Source organism: Poecilia formosa, unplaced genomic scaffold (assembly GCF_000485575.1).
Source record: "Poecilia formosa unplaced genomic scaffold, Poecilia_formosa-5.1.2 Scaffold888, whole genome shotgun sequence".
NCBI classification, from domain to species: Eukaryota; Metazoa; Chordata; class Actinopteri; order Cyprinodontiformes; family Poeciliidae; genus Poecilia; species Poecilia formosa.
This window is the reverse complement of record NW_006800827.1, coordinates 17,719-38,137: the sequence shown is the minus strand read 5'-3', so window position 1 is coordinate 38,137 and position 20,419 is coordinate 17,719. Positions and strand designations below refer to the sequence as shown.

General features: G+C 40.2%; 1 protein-coding gene across 1 annotated transcript; it reads right to left on the bottom strand.

Annotated features, from left to right (window-relative positions):
- Positions 1 to 11,132: 11,132 nt before the first annotated feature.
- On the bottom strand, positions 11,133 to 20,129 carry LOC107834984 (hepatitis A virus cellular receptor 1 homolog). Its single transcript, XM_016667060.1, has 4 exons — positions 20,070 to 20,129; positions 19,888 to 20,008; positions 12,705 to 13,079; positions 11,133 to 11,257 (listed from the first exon to the last, which is right to left on the bottom strand). Exons 2-4 carry the CDS (start codon positions 19,955 to 19,957, stop codon positions 11,133 to 11,135), a joined length of 570 nt encoding a protein of 189 aa, XP_016522546.1. The 5' UTR covers positions 19,958 to 20,008; positions 20,070 to 20,129.
- Between the last annotated feature and the right edge of the window lie 290 nt (positions 20,130 to 20,419).

Sequence of the window (20,419 nt, the reverse complement as noted above, 5' to 3'; positions counted from 1 at the left end):
CTCCTGCAGCAGCAACCAGAGCCAGAACCAGTAGAACCAGTAGAACTATGGCCCAAACTGGAAACGGATCTGTGGAGACAAATGAAGATGGAGGAATTTAGGGCTGTTATAAACAAATATTTTAGTAATCGAGTAATCTATTGATTATTCTTATGATTAATCGCGTAATTGGATAAAAAAAATTGATAAGATGAAATATTGGTAAATCTGGCATAATACCGGTGTTACTATCAGATATCAATACAAGTCAAACTTTTCATATTTGATCTTCCCTAACAGTTACTTTTTTGAAGTTTAGAAAACTAATCTGTAATAATAATAGCTCACTTTCCAAGTTAACCTGAAGAAAAGTTATACAAAAATCTGAAATTATATTCAAGTGAATAATAAAGAGGGAGGCTCACAAATACGCTTATAAAAAATGTCTATGATCCAGCTTTTAGTTTCTGTATTCATCTTCAGTCAGCTTAATAGAGGAACTCTCACCTTGCCCCATACCTGTCAAGCTTTGGGTTTGTAAATACGGGAAATGTCACCTGGAGTGGTGGGGTTTGGGGTGCTGGGGGGTGAGGTTGCCACCCATCCCATAAAATACGGCACGTATTGAACCAATACGTGCCGTATTTCTATAAATGTCCGATAGACACGCCTATCCACACACATATCAACACTAATTATAACAATAATGACCAAAATAAAAAACAGGAAATATTAAGGTCAACTAAATTCTCGTGGCGGGAGCTGAAGGACCCCCGAACGCTACGGACCGACGCTGTTGTCACGGTTGCCTAGAGACGGACACTACGCAGCTGCGGTGAGCTGCTGTCAACCCGGGTCTTTTTAAAACGTCCTCTATCCGATTCTCCACCGTCCTTAGAAGCAAAACCTCTTGTAAAGACACAGACGTGAGAAGGAAGACACAAATCCCAGGCTGAATAATGTTAGTGAGGATGAATAAAGACGATTTTTAAAAAATGTGTCCTTTGGAGCTTTGGAACCTATGTCACTATGTGACGTTTACCTCAGGCGCAGTCGCTCGGCGCCATCTTTGGTGGCCACAGACCAAAACAAACTAGTCAGAACACCGGTGTTTTCTTTTTGTTACCGACTGCAGTGACGTTGTTTTCAAGTTGGATATTCGAGCTCCATGCAGTAAGCGACGTTTAGCTCAAGGTTGATCCGATTTATGAATGCTAATGTCGGCTAGCGGTTCTCCAACGATCCCAGTCCAAGCGCCCGAAGGTTCACTTAGGGACTGTTAACAAATTACCGAACCAAACATTCAAACAAACAAACAAATGTTAATAAATGCTTTGAATTGTAACCAACTAACTGTCAGTGCTAATTCATGGTTTTACATGAGACACAATATCTATTCAATTTTAAAGTCGTATACAATATTTTAAATCATTTTAATATTAAATAATTTAATGTTTTCTTCAATAGCTTCCAAGTCATCTGACCTATTTACTCAGAATCACTGATGAGGCACAGTCATTTGTTTTCCATTTTAAGTCATTTTCCTTTTTTTTTTGGTCAAAATTTAGTATTTTTCTTCAATAACTTCCAGGTCATGTGACTTATTAACTCAAAATCTGTGTGAAATTATTCTACTAAACTATACAGACGAGGCATATTTTTATTCCATTTTGACCCCTTTTTTATTTTTTAACCTAAATTATATTTAAAAAATATATTTTTTAAATGTTCATACAATCTATTACCTCAGGCCATCATCACATTTGTTACCTGTAATGTTCATTTACATAAAATTCTAGGACAGAACCTATTTCATTTAGGGTTGCCACCTTACAGAAATCAAAATAAGGAACGCCCATCACGGCACGTCGCCCGACTCTCATGTGGTGGAACATCCACTGCAGTGATAGACATCACTTTTTAAAAACAAAAAAACATCACCAATAGAGCAATCATTCATGCATAGTTGGTCAGAGTACCCCAAAACTGTACTCCAATCACAGTAGCATAACTTAAAAACACGCTTAATTAAGCGAGTGTAAAAAGTATTTGGTAAGCCCCTGAGTAACTGATCATATCACCTGATTTAATATTCAAAATGTGTCCTCAGACAATAAAAATATAAAAGTTATGTGAATATTCTGGTATTTTACAGAGTATTACCAAAATATTTATATAAATAAGGAGTTAGGTTTGGAGGCTGGTTCTAGACCGGATTTACCACAGGGGTCAGGATAGTTGGTGTGTTTCCCCATGGCAACACTTGGAGAAGAATGAAATAAAAGAAACAAAAGAAAAAAAAAACAGAGCAATATTTCATCATTTGATATGACAAGTGAGTCAAAGAGCCACTTGTGTCCCCAGAGATCCAGGCTGCAGATCCATGGCAGATGGAAAGTCTGATCCTATACAGCAGCTTAAATTGCAGCACTATAATATTTAATTCAGTAAAATTGTGAAGGTTAAAAAAATCCACCACTGAGTATTAACATAAGACATTTAATTGGCATAACTTCTTTGGTCCCCTGTTGGCCCCCATCTAGATCCACCCCTGGGCTGCAAGTCTGGGTCTGGTTCAATAATGGCCACTGAACACTGTAAATGATCATTTGTATTATTTTGGCTGATATTATTATACATTAAATAAGCAAATAATCAAACAAATATAATCTACTAAAACCACAATAAGAAACTTGCAGCAACATGTTCTGTCCCATATCAGCCTCAGGAGATGATTGAGGATGAAGAGACGCTGATGTCTAGTTCTTTAGGTTCTGATGGGTCTGCAGTTTCTCTCCTGATGCATTCTGTCTATCATACAGCAGCACATCGCGCCAGGATGATGGACACATTTTAATTTTAAATTGTCTGTATTCATCCTCACTGACATTCAGCCTGGGATTTACGTTTTCCTTCTCACATCTGTATCTTTATGAGAGGTTTTGGTTCCAAGTACGGCGGAGAATCGGATAGAGGATGTTTTAAAAAAAAAACACACGGGTTGATAGCAGCTCACCGGGGCTGCGTAGTGTCCGTCAGTCCGTAGCATTCTGGGGTCCTTTAGCTTCCGCCACGACAATTTAGCTGACCTTAATATTTCCTGCTTTACTTTGGTCATTATTGTTATAATTAATGTTGATTTGTGTGTGATAGCCATGTCTATTGGACATTTAAAGAATACGGAACAAATCGCGTCCTGTATTGATTCAATACGGGACGCGACATTTAATAGCCAAATACGGGACAATTCCATATTTAAGGGACGGGTTGCAACCCTAATTTCATTACCGTATTTTCCGCACTATAAGGCGCACCTAAAAACCTTCAATTTCCTCAAAAGCCGACAGTGCGCTTTATAATCCGGTGCGCCTTATATATGGACCAATATTGAGCCATAACAGGTCCAGCAACGGACCTTACCACATGGTCCACGTTTCATAGGCTAATGCCCATTTTACGTCACAGCGCAGCTACCACATGCGTGACCGTCTCACAAACACAAGCTACAGTAGTAAACAATGTACATTAGTACATTGTGGACCATCAAAACCATGAATGCCCGACTTACCCAGCCTTGCAAGAACAATAGGCATCAGTGATCTTGTCCACAGCTATATTCATGCTGAGGGTGTGAGGATCTGCTGTTTTCCTCATCGACCGGTAGCTTTTAGCTGCGACGCGCACAATGTTGGAGGCATCCAGTGGCTCAAACACCTTGATGTCGTCCAAAAAAGATGACATGCACTTGTTGGTTCCCCTGTCCATTGTCGTGGCTGATATTTTGTGAAAATCCGGCAGAAATGCTACGCTAATTAACTCAGATCGAAATGAAAGACGTCATGTTTACACAGACATGCAGTAGGCTGCTTACGTAGTTGGTCCACTACAGTAAGCAGCCGCCAACTTATTTTTCCCCTGTAGAAGAAGTAGTGCGCGGTGCATGCTGGGATAGTTGTCAGAACACTGGTTTGTTAATAAAGTTTGATAATACATTTAAAGGGGGGGAGGGGCAGGGGAAGAGAGACAGAGACTGCGGCGGCAGCGTGTCGGTTGGTCTGTTACCCAGAAAGCAGTTGGGCACAATATCGCAACACCAACACCGTGAGTGAAACAATGACTGGGCCAGCCTACTATATAAAGTATGCGGGAAACACTTTTTTATAAATGTGGATGTGTAATAATAGTATGAAGCATGCGCCTTGTAATGCGGTGCACCTAATATATGAAAAACGTCCAAAAATAGGCCATTCATTGAAGGTGCGCCTTATAGTGCGGAAAATACGGTACATGTTCACTTACCTGAAATATCCCACTAGTGATCCATTTCATAAAAATTTACTTGTCACCTTTATTGTTTAATTACACATTAAATGTTTAAAGATGGGCTCTTTCATCTGGTTTGTGTCATGATGGTGGACAGAAACACAACAGGCAGTGGACTTACTTTATGAAGATGTTATTTTTATTTAAATAAAGCAAAACAAACCTAAAAACCCAGTGTCCTGACAGTTTGTCTGATTACATAATTGTTTACTTTAATCACATAAAATGTTTATTTAAAAATATAATCTTTCATCATGTGTATGTTTACCTGAAATATTTTAAATATCAAATTGTTACTTAAAATGTGATTCTTTTCTTCACGTTTACATGCAACTTGAAGCGCTTGAATCAAACGATTCATGGATCTCTCTCATTAATTATTAAATGAGAGAACAGCCACTTCCAACTGTATTTCAATACAAATGGTTCCTGTTCCTCTTCAGAGTCTGCAGCCTTGCTGAGCTCCTCTCCTGGGGTTTCCTCCTCGGCCTCTTCAACTTGCTCCTCTTCTGTTGCCTCTGCTGCTCTGTTTTCATTTTTTTTTACCTCTTCTGGGGTAAATAATGAAATCAGTCTCAGTAACTTGTTGATGGTTTTGCTGTATCGCCTCTTTAATTGACGCCCATGTCGTTTACCTCGCAGTGACCCATATTCAACGCTGGACCCCAGTCTGGATTGATCTCATCCATTTCATACGTCGGTTTGCCTTTAAGAGGACATATCAGAACATACATCGGTATTAAAGCTGTAAATTTGATAACACTAGTAAAATAGTTTACTTCACAATAATGTAATAACCTCGATGTCCACTGACAAAACTCGGACTACGCTACATAAACAATATTAGCCCGAGCTAAACAAGGTTGACCCACTTAAATGAATTCAACAGAAACTGATCATGAAAACACCTGGAGAGAAAATCATAGCAAAAAATTATGACACACTAACAAAGCGAATTTAGACACTCACCAGAATGGAAATGTGTGGAGCAAACTTGTAGGCATCATGGGATGTTGGAGAACGTAATACCGCTGATACCAGGACATTCGTCTTTTTTTCGTTAGCTCCGATAGCTTAGCTTAGCCTCCTCGCGTCGTTTCCGAGCAGGAAAATGGTGAAACGAAAGTCTGTCTTCCATCTTTTCACCGTTTCAGTCGTGTGATCGGACATTACATTCAATAACGCAGCAAGTTCGTACCATAGCTAAATTATTTTAAGTAACTTGGATTAAAAAAAATCTGCGAGACTGTTGTTTTTGTCGGTTGTTTATGGACACCAAAGATGGCGCTGCTATCCCTGCGTCTACAGCAGTGACGTCACGCTCCAAAGCTCTGTAAATACTCCTCAGCGTCTTCCCGCCGTTCGCTCTGAAGCAGCAGCTCAAGGAGGAGAAAGGCTGTCATACTCCAGGCATCGCTCCGGTCATTTTAAGGATGCTTATTGTACCCCAAAAATGATGAAAATCCAGACATTATCATTAATCAATAAAATCCCCACATGCCGAACTTGAAGATTGGACATTATGCCACTAACACTAATTAGCTTTCGTCAACAATTCAGAGGCGAAAGTCAGAGCGCTGCGTAACGCAAATCATGTTCCGGCTGGAACACGGTGCGCTAAATGATAAAACATAAATTAACAAAGCTTCGAGGCAGATCAATTTTCCTCGAGGAATTTTAATAATCGAGGGACTTGAATCACTTGAGGGATCGTTTCAGCCCTAGACGAGTTATAATAACAGAATATTTTCATAATCTGATCTTTTTTCCATTAAATCTGAGTTTCATTAACAAACAGGAAACCTGGTTGACTCGGAGTTTGGCTAGACAAGATCTGATTGAGCTGGAAACGGGTTTTATGGTGTTGAATCCTCATACACATAGTGGAGAGCTGTTTGTTGCAACGAGTCTCCGTGTAGCTAGCCGACACGGAAAGATATGAGTGGTTTTGAGTTGTTCTTTGACGGTTTTTCTGAGTTATTTTCCCTTTGCTGTGGCGCACTGCTCTAAATTAAGAAGGTTCCATTTAGTTAACGGAACCGTTCTACCGCGTCAGCTACGAATGGCAAGGAAAAGAAGCGTCTTTTTCCCTTCACAACATTTCCGGATGTAAACAATAACATGAAACGTGTCTAAATGCTATCAGCTAATCATCAGCGGCGCTGGATTCAGTTTTGAGGTGGGGGACGGGGGGGAGGGTCCGTTTCGTCACCTTGCTCCCTCTGTTCTAAGTTCCAACGTACCTTGAATGTCAGGCGCGGTACTGTAAATGGATACTTTCACAGTTATCAGATTTGGGGAAACATTTTCTGTTTATCAATAGTAAAGCATGGTCTTGCTAAAATAAAGTGTCTCTATTGTTTTGTCACTCCCATCACTGTTGACAGATTCTGATCACTGCATAACCAATTAAATCACCTGGCAATTTTACAACTGATAAAGTTTAATTAGCTAAACTATGTCTTTTAAAACTAAAAGACATTTTTAAAATTTAATAGACATTTAATTATGTGTCACGCTCTTACCTGTACTGAATTATCATCAAACAACAATCAAAATTTAAGTAATGACAAGTTTTTCCATCAATAACTTGTTTTTCCGAATCATTTATTATGAATGATGATCATTAGTAAAACCAACCAAATGACCATGAAAACAGTAAACACAGGTAGATAAGATGCACGGGCACAAGAGCACAATTTGGAACAGCGGTGTAGAAACGAACTTGCGCTGTAAATTCAGTCTTTTGACACGGTGAGTGAATTAAGCTATTTTAACGATGTAGTTAACAAGCTGTATTTCAAGAGTAAAAACTAGAAGATTAGCACAAACGCTTGTTCATTTCAGTAGCAGATTTCTTACAACTCCTAAGGTGGTTAACAAGCACCGTTTTAGTGACGTTGTCAGCCCAGCATAAAGGCACAATATTCAGAACAACACGAAGAGACAAGTCTGTGGTGGAGTCAGTTAAGAGCACTCACTATTAAAACAACAGCAACTTTGTCAGACTTGGACACAAACAAACATTTCATTTGTAAAACAAACACTTCCGTATGTGTAAATACTTACATTTGTAAGTATGTCTCCCAACTGACGCTGTAATTATTTACATCCTGAGACTAAGTTTCAGAGCTCAGAATTTTCCGAAGTAAGCCTCTCTTTGCTGACTGGCGAAGCAGAAGTTGCGGAGTACTCTGTTGAGGTACACAGCATCAGTTAAGTCTTTGTGTATATGCAGAAACAGTAGGTGATTAAGCCGCTGTTCTGTCATTGTTGACCGGAGGGAAGTTTTCAGTTTACAGAGGCCAGAGAAGCTCCGCTCAGCCGTCACATTTGACATTGGGACCGTCAAATACAGACGGAGAAGCCTGTCAACTTCACTATGAAGGGATCGGTGCCTTGCCCCTGGGCTGCCAGCATGTCCGTAATTGTAGATATTTTTGTGACCAGATTAATGGGCCTATCAGTGGAGCTACTGTGAGACTCCAGGACTACTGGAAACATTGATAACTGGATGGAAAGCCTTTCCACGTCAACATCACCACTGTACATGTCCACCACATTCTGAGGGATGCTGATGCTGCCTGGTGCCTCGTTTATTGCTTTGAGGAGGACTTGTTCCACCTCCATCAGCAGATGAAGAGTAGGCTGATTAAACTGGCATGTCAACTCGGAGGTCAGAAGATCGACTACCTCAAAGAACTGACTCCTGAAATACTCCTCTGAATTGTCCCACTGATGAGGTGCATTACTGTCGTCATAGCGGCGTGGGGCGCGTCGCCTAAGGGGGAGTGTGGGCTCCTGAACCAGGCCGTTAATGCCTGCGTTTTTGGCTTCTTCAAAGATGCTGTGGAATGTCTCCGTGGATCTCAAGTCTCTGTAGTGATTCTGGAGCATCTGCACCCCTGACTGGATAGTTTCTTGTGAAACGGCTGTAGACTGGAGCATCCTTGCCACTTCTTCTGCACATGGGAAAACTTTCAAAGACTGTGAGTCCAAAAAAAAAAACACTGAACTGCGTCAAAGCTTGGGGCCCTGGTGATTTTTGCATGCCTCTGTGTTCCCATTCGGATTATTTCATCCAAGGTGTCATAGTCAGCCTCAAAATTATCCAGCAGGGATTTTATTGCACTGCTTCTCGCTGTCCAGCGAGTGGGGCACAGCGGTTTCTAGCTGGTGGTGGATGTGGAAGCAGCAGCAAAGATGGCGAGATGTTTGGTGAGTTTTTAATGACTTCATGTATGTGTTGAATTAAACTGAATGCACCAAGTACAATATTGCACGTTGAAGCAGCCTCTTGGAGAATTAAATTTAAACTGTGGTTTGCACAGTGGATTGACACAGCTTTGGGATTAATGTCTGATACATTTGGCCACACCTGACATTTGTCCCTGGAGAACGGATGCACCATCGTACATTTGTCCTCTACCAAGGCCACATCTCAGTAACATGTCCTTGACTGCGAGGGTAATTGATCTGTATTTGGACAGTCATACATTCCCACAAAGTCTTCATGAACGACAGTCAGCCGATACCCATCTGATACACATAGACAAATGCTCATGCCCAGCACAGTCACGGGTTTCATCAACAATGATCGTATAGTGGTGTGATTCTGTCTTAATCTCATCCAAGAGAGAAGTGAGAGACTCCCTATTGTGACAGAATGGACATCAGAAATAATTACACCCCCTCCCTTTTCTTTTTTGTTTCCTTGCTTCTGTTTTTCTCGTGCTGCCTGCGCTCTTAAGCTGCACTTCTCTTGCTGAGATGCGCTGTACTGCAGTTACAATGGTTCGCCACCAGTGGGCACATAGAGCACAGTGACCGCTCCTAACGAGCCAAAGGCAATTAAGCGCAGTAACGGCTGGTCAGTGAAGGCGCTCACTGTCGCTCTCATGTCTCAACAGCGTTCATCAAAATAAAAGAATCTGCGCAAAACCACACTGATTAATTATTAAGTGTGCAACACTATACATCTCGTATAAAAGTTTGTTTATTGTTTCATGAGATGCATATTTTTTAGTTGACAAAAAATTTTTCAGAGAGACGTTTTTCTCGGCTACTAGTTCAACTAGAGTTTGAAAATTGCTCTGCATCAGTATGGCCCCTGCAGACAGCCGAGCTGCTCAATTAGCCCCTCTCTTCTTCTCGTCTGTTCTGTGATAACTTGTTTGTCGAGTTGGACATTTATTAGTGTTTTACTAAAGTAAGCAAATTTTTTTAATACTTTCTTTATGAAAACTGGATTTTTCGTGGCTGTCCAAAAGCCCTGGACATTTCTTCCAATTGTTAATGCCCATCTTCACAAAGCAGTCATCTCCACATTTAGAAAATGAGACGAGCCATTTCACAGTGGCAAGTCTGCACACTTTGCAGAAAGCTCACTTCTTACTGACGGACAACATTAACCATTCTCTGCCTCTGTACCATTCAGTGTTGAAATATTGGTCTCTCTGCCCAAATGTTCAGTCTCAGAAGGTCCTGTATCTGTGTTTGATGGTGTTGCCGACGTCGGGGATTTCAGTGATAAAAAGTGGAAGTTCAATTTTGTCTGATTGTATTTTATTTTATTTTTATTCAGTTTGTCTGTCATCTCTGCACTTGTATCTTGTTAGCTAGCTTTGTTGTTGGAATTCTCAAATGAACAAAATACAATGTGATTGGTTGTACTGTCCATTGTTTGTGGATGCCATTGGTGGAATTGTTACTTTGATCTTAAAATAAAATAGTTGTTGATATTTAATTGGTTTATGTCATTTATAATGAGTGCATAGTGGGTTTAACTCTGACTGTCAAATGCACTGCGGTTAAAGAGATTTGGTGGAAAATAATCAAAAAAATGGTTAAAAGTGGGGAAAATTCACAAGACACGCTTTACCCAGAGCACTTGGAGGACGGAATAGAGTTTATTCCATTTTCAAAACTGGAGTCTGGAAAAATGTAAAAGACGGATAAATGCCGACAGCAGACCTTCATGAACAGCTGAATTCAGAGATTGACGCCGGTATTACAGCATCATGTTTGTGTGAAGGTTTTGTCATTATTTCATCATCAACTTAATGGTTAAAAATCAATGCGTCAAGCTTGGTCCAAAACAATAGATGGTGTGTGTCTACAGTTTCTTTGTAAAGCATTAACTTTTCAGGCATGAGGTACAAATATTCATACACAGCCTGACATACGTGATCAAAACATACTTAAGTAATTTCTCACCTGCTTATTGCAAGTGCAAAATACGCACAATATGCCGAAGATGGATAGATGTGTCAAAAGCCACGATTGGTCCAACATTTGGAAGCTTAAAAAATATAATAAAATGGATGTCAAATATCCTCCAGCAATGCCAATTTAGAGCAGCAGGACAACCTAACGGTTCCATCATCACGTTACGGCGCAGCAGCTCTGCACCATCTGGATGCTGTGGGTCTGAAACCAAAAGGAGCAGATTATATTTGCTGCTTGTTCCACACATTGTGAGGGAAAAAGATGATCTGAGTGGAACAGATAACCAGCCAGACTGCTGACAATATATTTGCAGTAAAAACAAAATGAAAAACACCATGAATAAACTTTAATGTGCCTGTTATTTAGCAAAAAAATTAATTTCAACAGAGCCAAAATGATCTGCTCTGGCAAAGTGTGGGTCAGCATTTGGTCCGACCCATAAACGGACATGTGGGTCCAAATGTCTCTTTTTTGTTTTTTCTTTCATCCCAACGCAGTTAGAAAGAAAACATCGTCACAGTTCTATAAATATAGAAATCTAATTTTTAGGCAGAACTGGTTCAGGCCTGGACCGGATCAGAGTCAAAACAGTTTTTCAGGTGTCAGCTCGGTTCCTGGTCCCAACCCGACCCGAAGCTGCTGCATGTGGTGAACCTTTGGGTGACTGTTATGATCTGGAGCCTTTTGGTCCAGATCTCAGTGCTGCAGGTTCTATCTGTGCCTCTGTCTGCATAGAAACACAGAGAGGTGTCAGTCACAGACTGTCAGAGTTACATGCAGCCTGTGGAAATGTCTGGTGGGACCAGCGGACGGGCAGGGCCGTAAAGTGGGGGGGACAATGGCCCCCTGACTCCATGCTAATAATGAATGATAAAGTGGTACTTAAATGTTGTATCACTTTTCCTACAATTGTAGTGGAAATTTTCACTTTTGAGTGTGTTCACACTGCAATCTGATGTTAGCGATGCAGTTGGTGTTATTTAACTTACTTTAGATGCTGCGGTGTTCAGAGCAGCTCAGCTCTGAGCGCTGGCTTTAGAGTCAGTAAGGTCCGCTGCCCGTCTGCAGCTCCCGTTGCGTCGCTGGTAAAACTTCAGCTCATAGCTGAGCTTGAGTTTGCAGTTGCATCGCATTGTTTAGCACCAAAAGACGAAACGGGGATCTGCTCCAAGGTGGAGCCTCAACCCGCGCAGGAATCCACTGCTGATGAATGGTGGCTGATCCGGTCGGTCTGATTTGATCACAGTCACGTCATTCCAGGTCAAATTTAGATTTTTCCTGCATACTTTACAAAATGCCTTTCGGTCATTCCTAGTCTTTGAATCTCGGACCATCGAGCCAAAGTTGTGAAAACTTATATTTTCCCATGGCGAAGCGCAAAATGACTAGTTAGTCTCAACACGTTAGGCGGCTCCAACACTGCGCATCCACACAGCAGCTTGGAGTCCATCAGTGACAGCTCAGGTCCTGCCAGTACGGTAGTTATTTTTTATACAGATTTTAGTCAAACGAACTTAAAACAATAAGTGAGCGTCAATGGAAAATGAAAAATATTTTTGAAGGGATGAAGAAAATTTACTACCTTTTACTGGCCTTAATTTGAGGTAATTTATTACCTTTCACTACCGCGTAGAAACCCTGTGTACGCAAATAGATGCAGGCACATAAAGAAAAAAGGTGAAGGAAATATTGGTGGGACTGTCCCCTTCAGGCCAGAGTTGGTGGGGACATGTCCACACCAGTCCTTCAGGAAGTTACGCCTATACAAGGCATCGTTTAGTAAAATATCAGTACGTAATTTTAGTTTAAGACATCAACTTCTTACTTATGCTTATCAACTTCAAAATAAAACTATTTAAGTTATTCAATATTACATCTTAATTTAATGACAGTTTTGTTTTTATGCTGTCAGTCAAAATGACAGACAACAAAAAAGTCTCTGGTATCACCAGCAGAGCCGACCTTTCTGATAACTCATGAACATAGTTTGTATTTAAGGTAAAAGGAATCAAATTCAATTGATATTAATTATAAAGGTTAAAGGTCATGATCAATCAAACACTGTCTAGATATGTGACCTTTAACCTCTAGTCTGATCTGACTGAAGATCATCATCATCTGATCTGGATCAGAACCAGGAAGCTGCTGGTTCTGATCCAGAGACAAACTCTCACCTGGAGGAGGAGGAGGAGGAGGAGGAGGAGGAGGAGGAGGAGAAACCTGGAGGCTGATGGTGCTGATCAGTTTCTCTCCACGATTTTCTTTAACGACTCGACACTGATACGTTCCACTGATGTCAGTCGTTGGGTTCTTCAGAATCAAAGACACGTCTCCTTTCCTTATCTCACCAACCAGCAGATCAACCCGGTCCTTGTAAGATTGATGCTGCTTTGCTGGCTCAAACTGAAAATTTCTGTACGTGAGGACAGATTCTGGACCCAGATCAGTTCTACTCCACTCTATGACTATGATCCGCCCCTGGTCAGGATCTTTACATGGGAGAATGAGGTCATTTCCAGGTTCAGCTGTCTTTATGAAGTTGTTCTGATCTGCAGGAGAGAAAACAGAGCAGAGAGGTCAGAGGTCAAAGTGGACTTTAACTAGACAGTGATCAGAGCAGGTCTCTGTGATGAAGACTCATCAGTTTCTGCTGCTGGAACAACGAGCTCAGATCCATCAATATGAAGATATTCATCTAACAGAAGAAACATCAGGGTCAAAGGTCAAAGTCGGTATAAATATTGAGAAAAGAAAAAGATGTTTTCATGAAGACAATTTTAAATAATTTTAAAAATATGGTTAAAAAAACAAAATCTCTGCAGGATTCTTTTTGTTGCCTTCCTCGCAGCATAATTTTTAGAAAAATCATTTGATCAAAACATCCATAAAAGCTTCATGAAAATCCAGCCACCAGTTAATATTTCACCTGCTTATTAAAGGAACTGAATAAATAGAAGATCTGAAACAAGCAGAGCCTCTGAGGTTTATTGATGATCTGAGCTGGATAATATGACACACATTTAATTTCACTTTGAAATTAATAATTTCTCAACTGAATTTAATCTCCAACATCCTCATTGCCCCATTTCCACTGGCTCTAATGGTCCCGGCTCCACTCCACTTATCCAGGTACGTTACCCCCCTTCAAATGAGATGAGCTACTGTTACTGTTGATATTATGACCAGTGTTGTTTCTGAATTTTTAATAAAAATAATAATTTCTTGACGCACATCACTGAATGAGAAAGAGATTTATTAGTTTCTCAGGAAGCAAAAATAGCATGAGAATAAAAGCTACGTACAGCTACTTAAAAAAAAAGAAAAAGCAACCGAAATTGAACCTAAATTAGATTCGCCCAACTTCAGCCGATCAGAATGACTAGAAATTTCAGTTCAAATTTTAATTAACTGTAAAAAAAAAACAGGAACCAATCAGAAACAGTGAGCAATCTACCGTTCACATATTATTAATTTCTGGTAAAGCTCCAGAGGTGTTGGCAGCACTTCCTGTAAAGATACATCTCCTACGACCTGGTTAAAGCTGCTGTCTTACAGGTTATGAATTGGTCCCAGAAGCTTATAGACAGAAGTTTAGACAGCAAAAAATCTGTTGGACAAACATGTTGAGTTTGCCAGAGAGAAAGGCATTCTCTTTGATAAGTGGTGCGCCGCATCCAAGGTCAACAATTATGACACTTTGAGTGAGCTAATATTGTTGGAAGACTTTAAAAAGTGCATCCCTGATTGGGTGGTGGTGTATTTAAATGAACAGAAGGTGACCACTCGTTCGTCTGCTGCTGTTCTTGCTGATGAGTATGTGCTTACCCATAAGTCATCTTTCATTATTAATGAAAAGTCACATGTTAGCTCTGTGCTACAGTCTCAACTGGTTAAACCCACAGTTCCAAAGGAAAGCTGTGAGTGTTTCTATTGTCACAAACCTGGACATGTCATCACTGATTGTTTAGCTTTAAAACGTAAATCACAGCAAAATTCTGAACAAACTAAAGGTGTTGGTTTTGTGAAAACAGAACCCCAAAATAGGAGCACTGGTTGTAGTTACAAATTACCTGATCCTTGTTTTGAACCATTCATTTTCGATGGCTTGGTCTCACTGACACCTGATCCCTTTGATTTAAAGCCAGTACGCATCTAAAGAGATGGTGGAGGCTCACACACAGTCAGTCATTCTCACCTGAGAGCGCGTGTGGTTACAACTTTGTCCTGAGGGGGATAGAGATGGGCTACGCTCCAAGACCAGTCCACAGAGTTTACGTAAAATCAAAACGTGTCACTGGATTTTTCCCAGTTGCTCTCTGCCCAGATTTACCCATAGATGGTGTACCACCCATGACCTCCACCCAAACCTAATGGTGTTTGTGCTCGAGTTGCAGTTGTAATCTGCACAAAATAATCAGCCTGTATTTTATTTTGGCGGGTCAAATGATGGCACACTTTAAGTTCCAGGTCACAGGTGAATTCGGATCTCCTCCATTGCTGTTGCTGCTGTCACTGTGGCTAGCTGCTTGTGCTTGGCGTCTTCCAAACTTATGGAAGAATACAGCTGGATCGAGCCCTATTAACACAGCCGATCGATTATATTGGGTGTTTTCTGGCAACCGCTTGACGGCGAGTTGTTTGTTTTATGTACTTTGTTTTTTTTTTAATAATAGAAATGCGGTGGCGACACGCCCACTCAATCTATGTATTGGTGATTCGAAATTGGTCTTACTGATTAAAAGGTCGTTTTCTTTCTGTTAATTTCGTGGCCGAATAGATTATATATCCTCAAAATATTAAATAGTCCCTTTGATTTTTGTAAATTCATCCTTTTAGGATAGATTTAGTTACTTTTCATTGATTTTGTTGACGGCCTATAGAAATCTGGAATTGGTTAATTTCTTTGTAGTTGCACAACCAAGCAAAAGAAAAAAGGAAAAAATTGTTAATTGAAACAATACTGAAATCAATTAAGTTTAATTGACTCTTGAAAATGCACTTTAATTTGATCTGTAACATCAATGTGATCTTTAACTTGAAATTCATTTGAATGATTCCTGAGAAATACTTTATGGAATATAGCTATTTTTTTATTTTTTATTGAATGTTTAGTTATTTTGGATAATTAAACATTGGATAACTGTTTAAATGTGAACGCTAATTTGTTTTTATTTTTTATTTTTGACCTTGTTTAGGTCAGGTTTTTCCCACCCCGTTTCAACCCAGGATGGCGAGCTACCGGATCAGCGCAGCTTTGAGGCAGGACTTAATCGAACCAAACTACTTTCTCATTCTGGACCTATTGCCTTGGATCATGGACTAAAAACAGTCGGATTATTGATTGATGGACCATTAATCACCCTGGATTCAAGAACGGACTTAAAATTGGAAAAAAAAACTCTTGGTCTCATCAGGGTTTATTGTTTTGTTATTGCTAATTTTTTTACTATAAACTTCTGAGGAAAAACACAAAATGTGTAAATCCGTCACAGTTATGACGGATTTATAAGAAACGTAACATCGATGTGCGCATTACCACAAGGTATGCTGGATTGACGAGGTATGACAGACAAAACACCTGTAGTCAAATACCAACGCAAAGCAAAGAACACAAAGTTTCTCCATCCAACAAAACCCACAAACGTGTCGACACAGTTTCACCCTCATCAATACAATTTGGCGGGGTCACATCCAAACGACACAGGAAGTGATTCGGTCACGTGGTTTTCCTTAAAGTGGTACGCGCACCGACACGGGGTTTCATCTTGTTTGCTTGGCGCATGTGCCGAGGTTTCTGTGTCGTCTGAACCATCACTAATTGTAACTGCTCTGGGCCGTCTGGAAGCATTTTGTTTCTGCTTGTTCAGTTTGACTCTGCTCTAGATTGTTTTGACAAGCTAGAAGCTTGTGTTTGGGAGGTTTGATGCTGCCTTTGTGTGTTCTTTTTTTCTCTTTAGGGTTATCTGAGTTTACTTTAGACTGACTTACTTGGACATTTTGTAATTTAATTTGCACTTAAGATTATTCAGTTTGTTGGTGTGATACACCATAAAGTGGGAGATTTTAATCAACGCTTGTTTATATAGTCAAGAAAATCTGCTTAAGAGTATAAGCCACCACATAAATTATTAGTATTCCAATGTATTATATATGTTTTTTTTAGACTGAATCTGAAAGAAATACCATGTTAAATCAAAAGAAAAAAAAGGCGGAACCAAATGCAGACAGCGTTTCACCAAGAGGCCAAAAGTGAGGAGCCCCGCCACCCCATCGCTCCTCAGGCAGAGTTTTGGGAAGAAGACAGCAGCCGCTGCTTCATTCACTGAGGCAATTTATTCATGTTTCCAGGTTAGTAATGTCTGAAGCTGGTGAAAACTGTCCCCCTAAAGTGTAAAGTAGCAAGTCATTCAAGTAAAAATTTCACAATCACTTGCTTAGATGCTAAAAAGAGAGTGATTTCTTTTATAATCGTGGTTAGCGAGCCTTTAGCTGCAGCGGCCATTATTCACGTTGTTCCTACGTCCCATGAGGCTTTGTATGATTTATGGGCGCGACTTCTGCCGCTAACCAGAACCGCCATTTGTTTGCATATTAGCAACTCGCTAACCAGCTTTCCACAGAGGTTTTAGGCTATAAAATATGTGGGAACTCCAGGTCTCACAGCTTACATGTGGCAATATTGTTTTACGGCAACCTACAGCTAATGCCAGGAGGGATGGCGACTTGAAGAAATGTCTGCAAATAACCTGCACTAGCAACGTTAGCTACTTCACTGACTCAGTTGCTTCAGATGCAGATTTTCTTCCCTTGACTTTCTATCCACACAATGAAATGAGCACAAAAAGCATTTTGGGTTTCAAGTTTAAAATTGTTAACCAACTTCTTTTTGTTTCTTTATCTGCCAGTAGGCAATGAAAACTACCGCCTTTGTTTTGGGAGCAGTTCAAAATACACCTGCTGCTGCAGCCACAAACTAAATGTGGTCTGATTATTAGAGAACAGCCACGAACAGCACAACAGTTACCTGACCTCCACAAGGGCTTCTGACGACTCTTTCCAGTGGAAAGTTGCTCTCAATAACAGGTTAATATCTGATTTAGTTCGGTTCTGGTCCAGTGGGGAGATTCTCTGTGTTATGGTCTGGAGCAGCTGCGGTTATTTTTCCTCTGATTTGCAGCAACACTCGGCAACGGAGAATCTCAAGGTTCTGGTTCTGATGGATTAAATAAATACAGATATTTTATTTTGTCTTGTAAATAAAATTTCCAGGCCCAATCATAATGATAAAAACTCAGATCATGAACTTTATTATTTTTTAAATACAAATGAAAAATAAAATTCACATCACATCTTACAAAAGTGTCGTAAGATGACCTTGTCCAGTTCTGGTGTTTATACCGTCGGTGCAACTCAGATCTATGACAGATCTCAGATTTTCTCTGCTTTTCATTTTATTACCGTCAGTTCTTCAGAGAAACGAGCTGCTAGCAGCGATGCTAACTCACGGTCATTACGTTATAAAACTTAACGATCTCGTTCCTGTCCCTGCCTGTGATTAAACTCACAATTACGATCCTCTGCACTGAGCAGCTCCCTGATAGACGGTGTGTCCTTTAAACAAGTTTTACTAAATATTGTATTATAACCATTAAATAATAAAATCACATGGTAATGACAGCATAAACATGTCTGAGCTAAGCGTACGACTATCTGACAACATATCCTGATCTGACAGAACACTGGCATCTTTGTTCACCGCTTATTTGTAGTTTCCATCACTTCCGTGTTTTGTAGCGAGTTTGAAATTTTGCGACATTTGTTTTTCTTTTCTCTTTGCCCTTACGTCTGGCCATAGAATCATGACGTAGATCAATATACACTTTGTTATTAACAGTTGTATGGCATCCTGACTTAGCGGTAAAGTAGCTTAATGAGTTTTACATGGGCATGTGTTGTAGCTCAGTGTTTTTCAACCACTGTTCCGCGGCACACTAGTGTACCGTGAGTGACCGTCAGGTGTGCCGTGGAAATTGTCCAATTTCACCTCCCGTATTTTCCAGACTATAAGCCGCTACTCTTTTTCCTACACTTTGAACATGCGACTTTTCTGTGGATTTTTTTTCAACCACCAGGGAATGATTCATTTCCTTTAGCAGGAAGTGAATCATTGGAAGTCAAAATTGTAAATCAAAGAAGAACGCGTTAATTTTCATTTAGAACAACCACATGCTAGCAGCAGCACGACGGAGAAATGTTTTCAAACTCATATGATGCAGCTTTTAAGTTGAGGAGTATCGATCTGGCAGTACAGGAGGGAAATAAAGCCGCTGCAGAGCTGGTTTTGTTCATTATCGGTAATACAATACATTATCGGTAAAGTCTACTTCCGGTCCCGGTTACGTACTTCTGCTATTCCGGTTTTGCTTTGGAAACAAAGGTTCACATGCAAGAGGCAGCATGGAAATGTTACCAGATGTCATCCACTCTGAATTGTCATGCAGGAACGCCTTAAGTTACATCATATGGCAGATTATACTGTTTAGTTGGATATTATTGTTGATTTTCCTGTAATGTTATTTTAGCAAACTTGAACCACTTAGTTTGGGTATATATGTCTCCACATGTTGAGATGGAGCGTATGTTTTGTCATTTCAGTTTTCACCACATGTTCATGAAGACAAACAAGCTGCAACTGAACTCCAGGGTCTTCATTTGTGGTTTAACTCGGTGTCACCAACAGCTACGTTGAAAACACTACAATCCTACTCAGTTGCACATTCCTTAGAATCGGAGTGCGCCGTTTATAATTTCTCCAGTTTTTTTATACGAAGCTGAAGATGGTTTCTAATTCTAGCTTCCAATAGCTAAAGGGCGATTCCACTTAATTTTTCACTACTTTCCGCATCTTTAATCAACTCTAGTTTAAAAACTACAACTCAGACACTTCAAACCTGGACTAGATTATTCTTCTCTAATAGCAGAATATTTATAACCATGTTTGGGATTTCTGAAACCTTTTTCTGATTCGTGAAAACTCAATAAAGTTAGATTTTCGCCATTTTTTGGCATCTAGATCGCCATAGATCTGCTCTAATTAAAAAACTACAACTCCTAGACTCTTCAAACCCTCCTCACCCCATCCCATCCCATCGCAAGGAGGCTACAGAGCCGAGCCGGGTCTGTGGAAACGCGGAGAAATAAGACTCTGCAGTAGAGCCGGTGGAAAAGGGGCATATGTTGTTCTTCCACAGCTCCATTTAATATCATTTTCATTTATGTCCATTAGGTCTGTAGAACTGATAAGCAGCAGTAGTTTGATGGGGAAGGATCTGTCTGTGTGACACAGCTGAATCTCACCTGCAGCAGAGACAAACTGCATGAAGACCACAGACAGCAGGAGCAGAGACGCAGTCAGAGAAGAAGCCATGTCCTGGTTGCGTCGATCTCTCCGTCTAAAATTTAGATTCCTGCGACGTTTCTAAGTGGAAAACATTTTATCGAAACACAAAAAACATTGAAGTTTAACTTAGAACAGACTCAGCGCGCTGCCACAGAGATCTGCAGAGGCAGAAAGGGTGGGGCTGTAACTGCGCGATCTGTGCCAGGAGCAGGAGCCCTCCCTTCAGCTCATTTACGCATGCGCTAAAAGAAATACTTCCGGGATTGTATTTTCCTTTTGAATTTTATTGAAATTGTATAGAAGCCCGTTTTCGCCACATAGATCTATCTATCTATCTATCCATCCTTATGGTACAGTACTTTGAAACATAACTTTGCTGCCAAAAAGGGATTTATTTGATTTTGTTGCTAAAGCAGCTGTAACTATATAGATATATATATATAGATATATAGATCTATATATATATCTATATCTCTCTCTCTCTTTCTC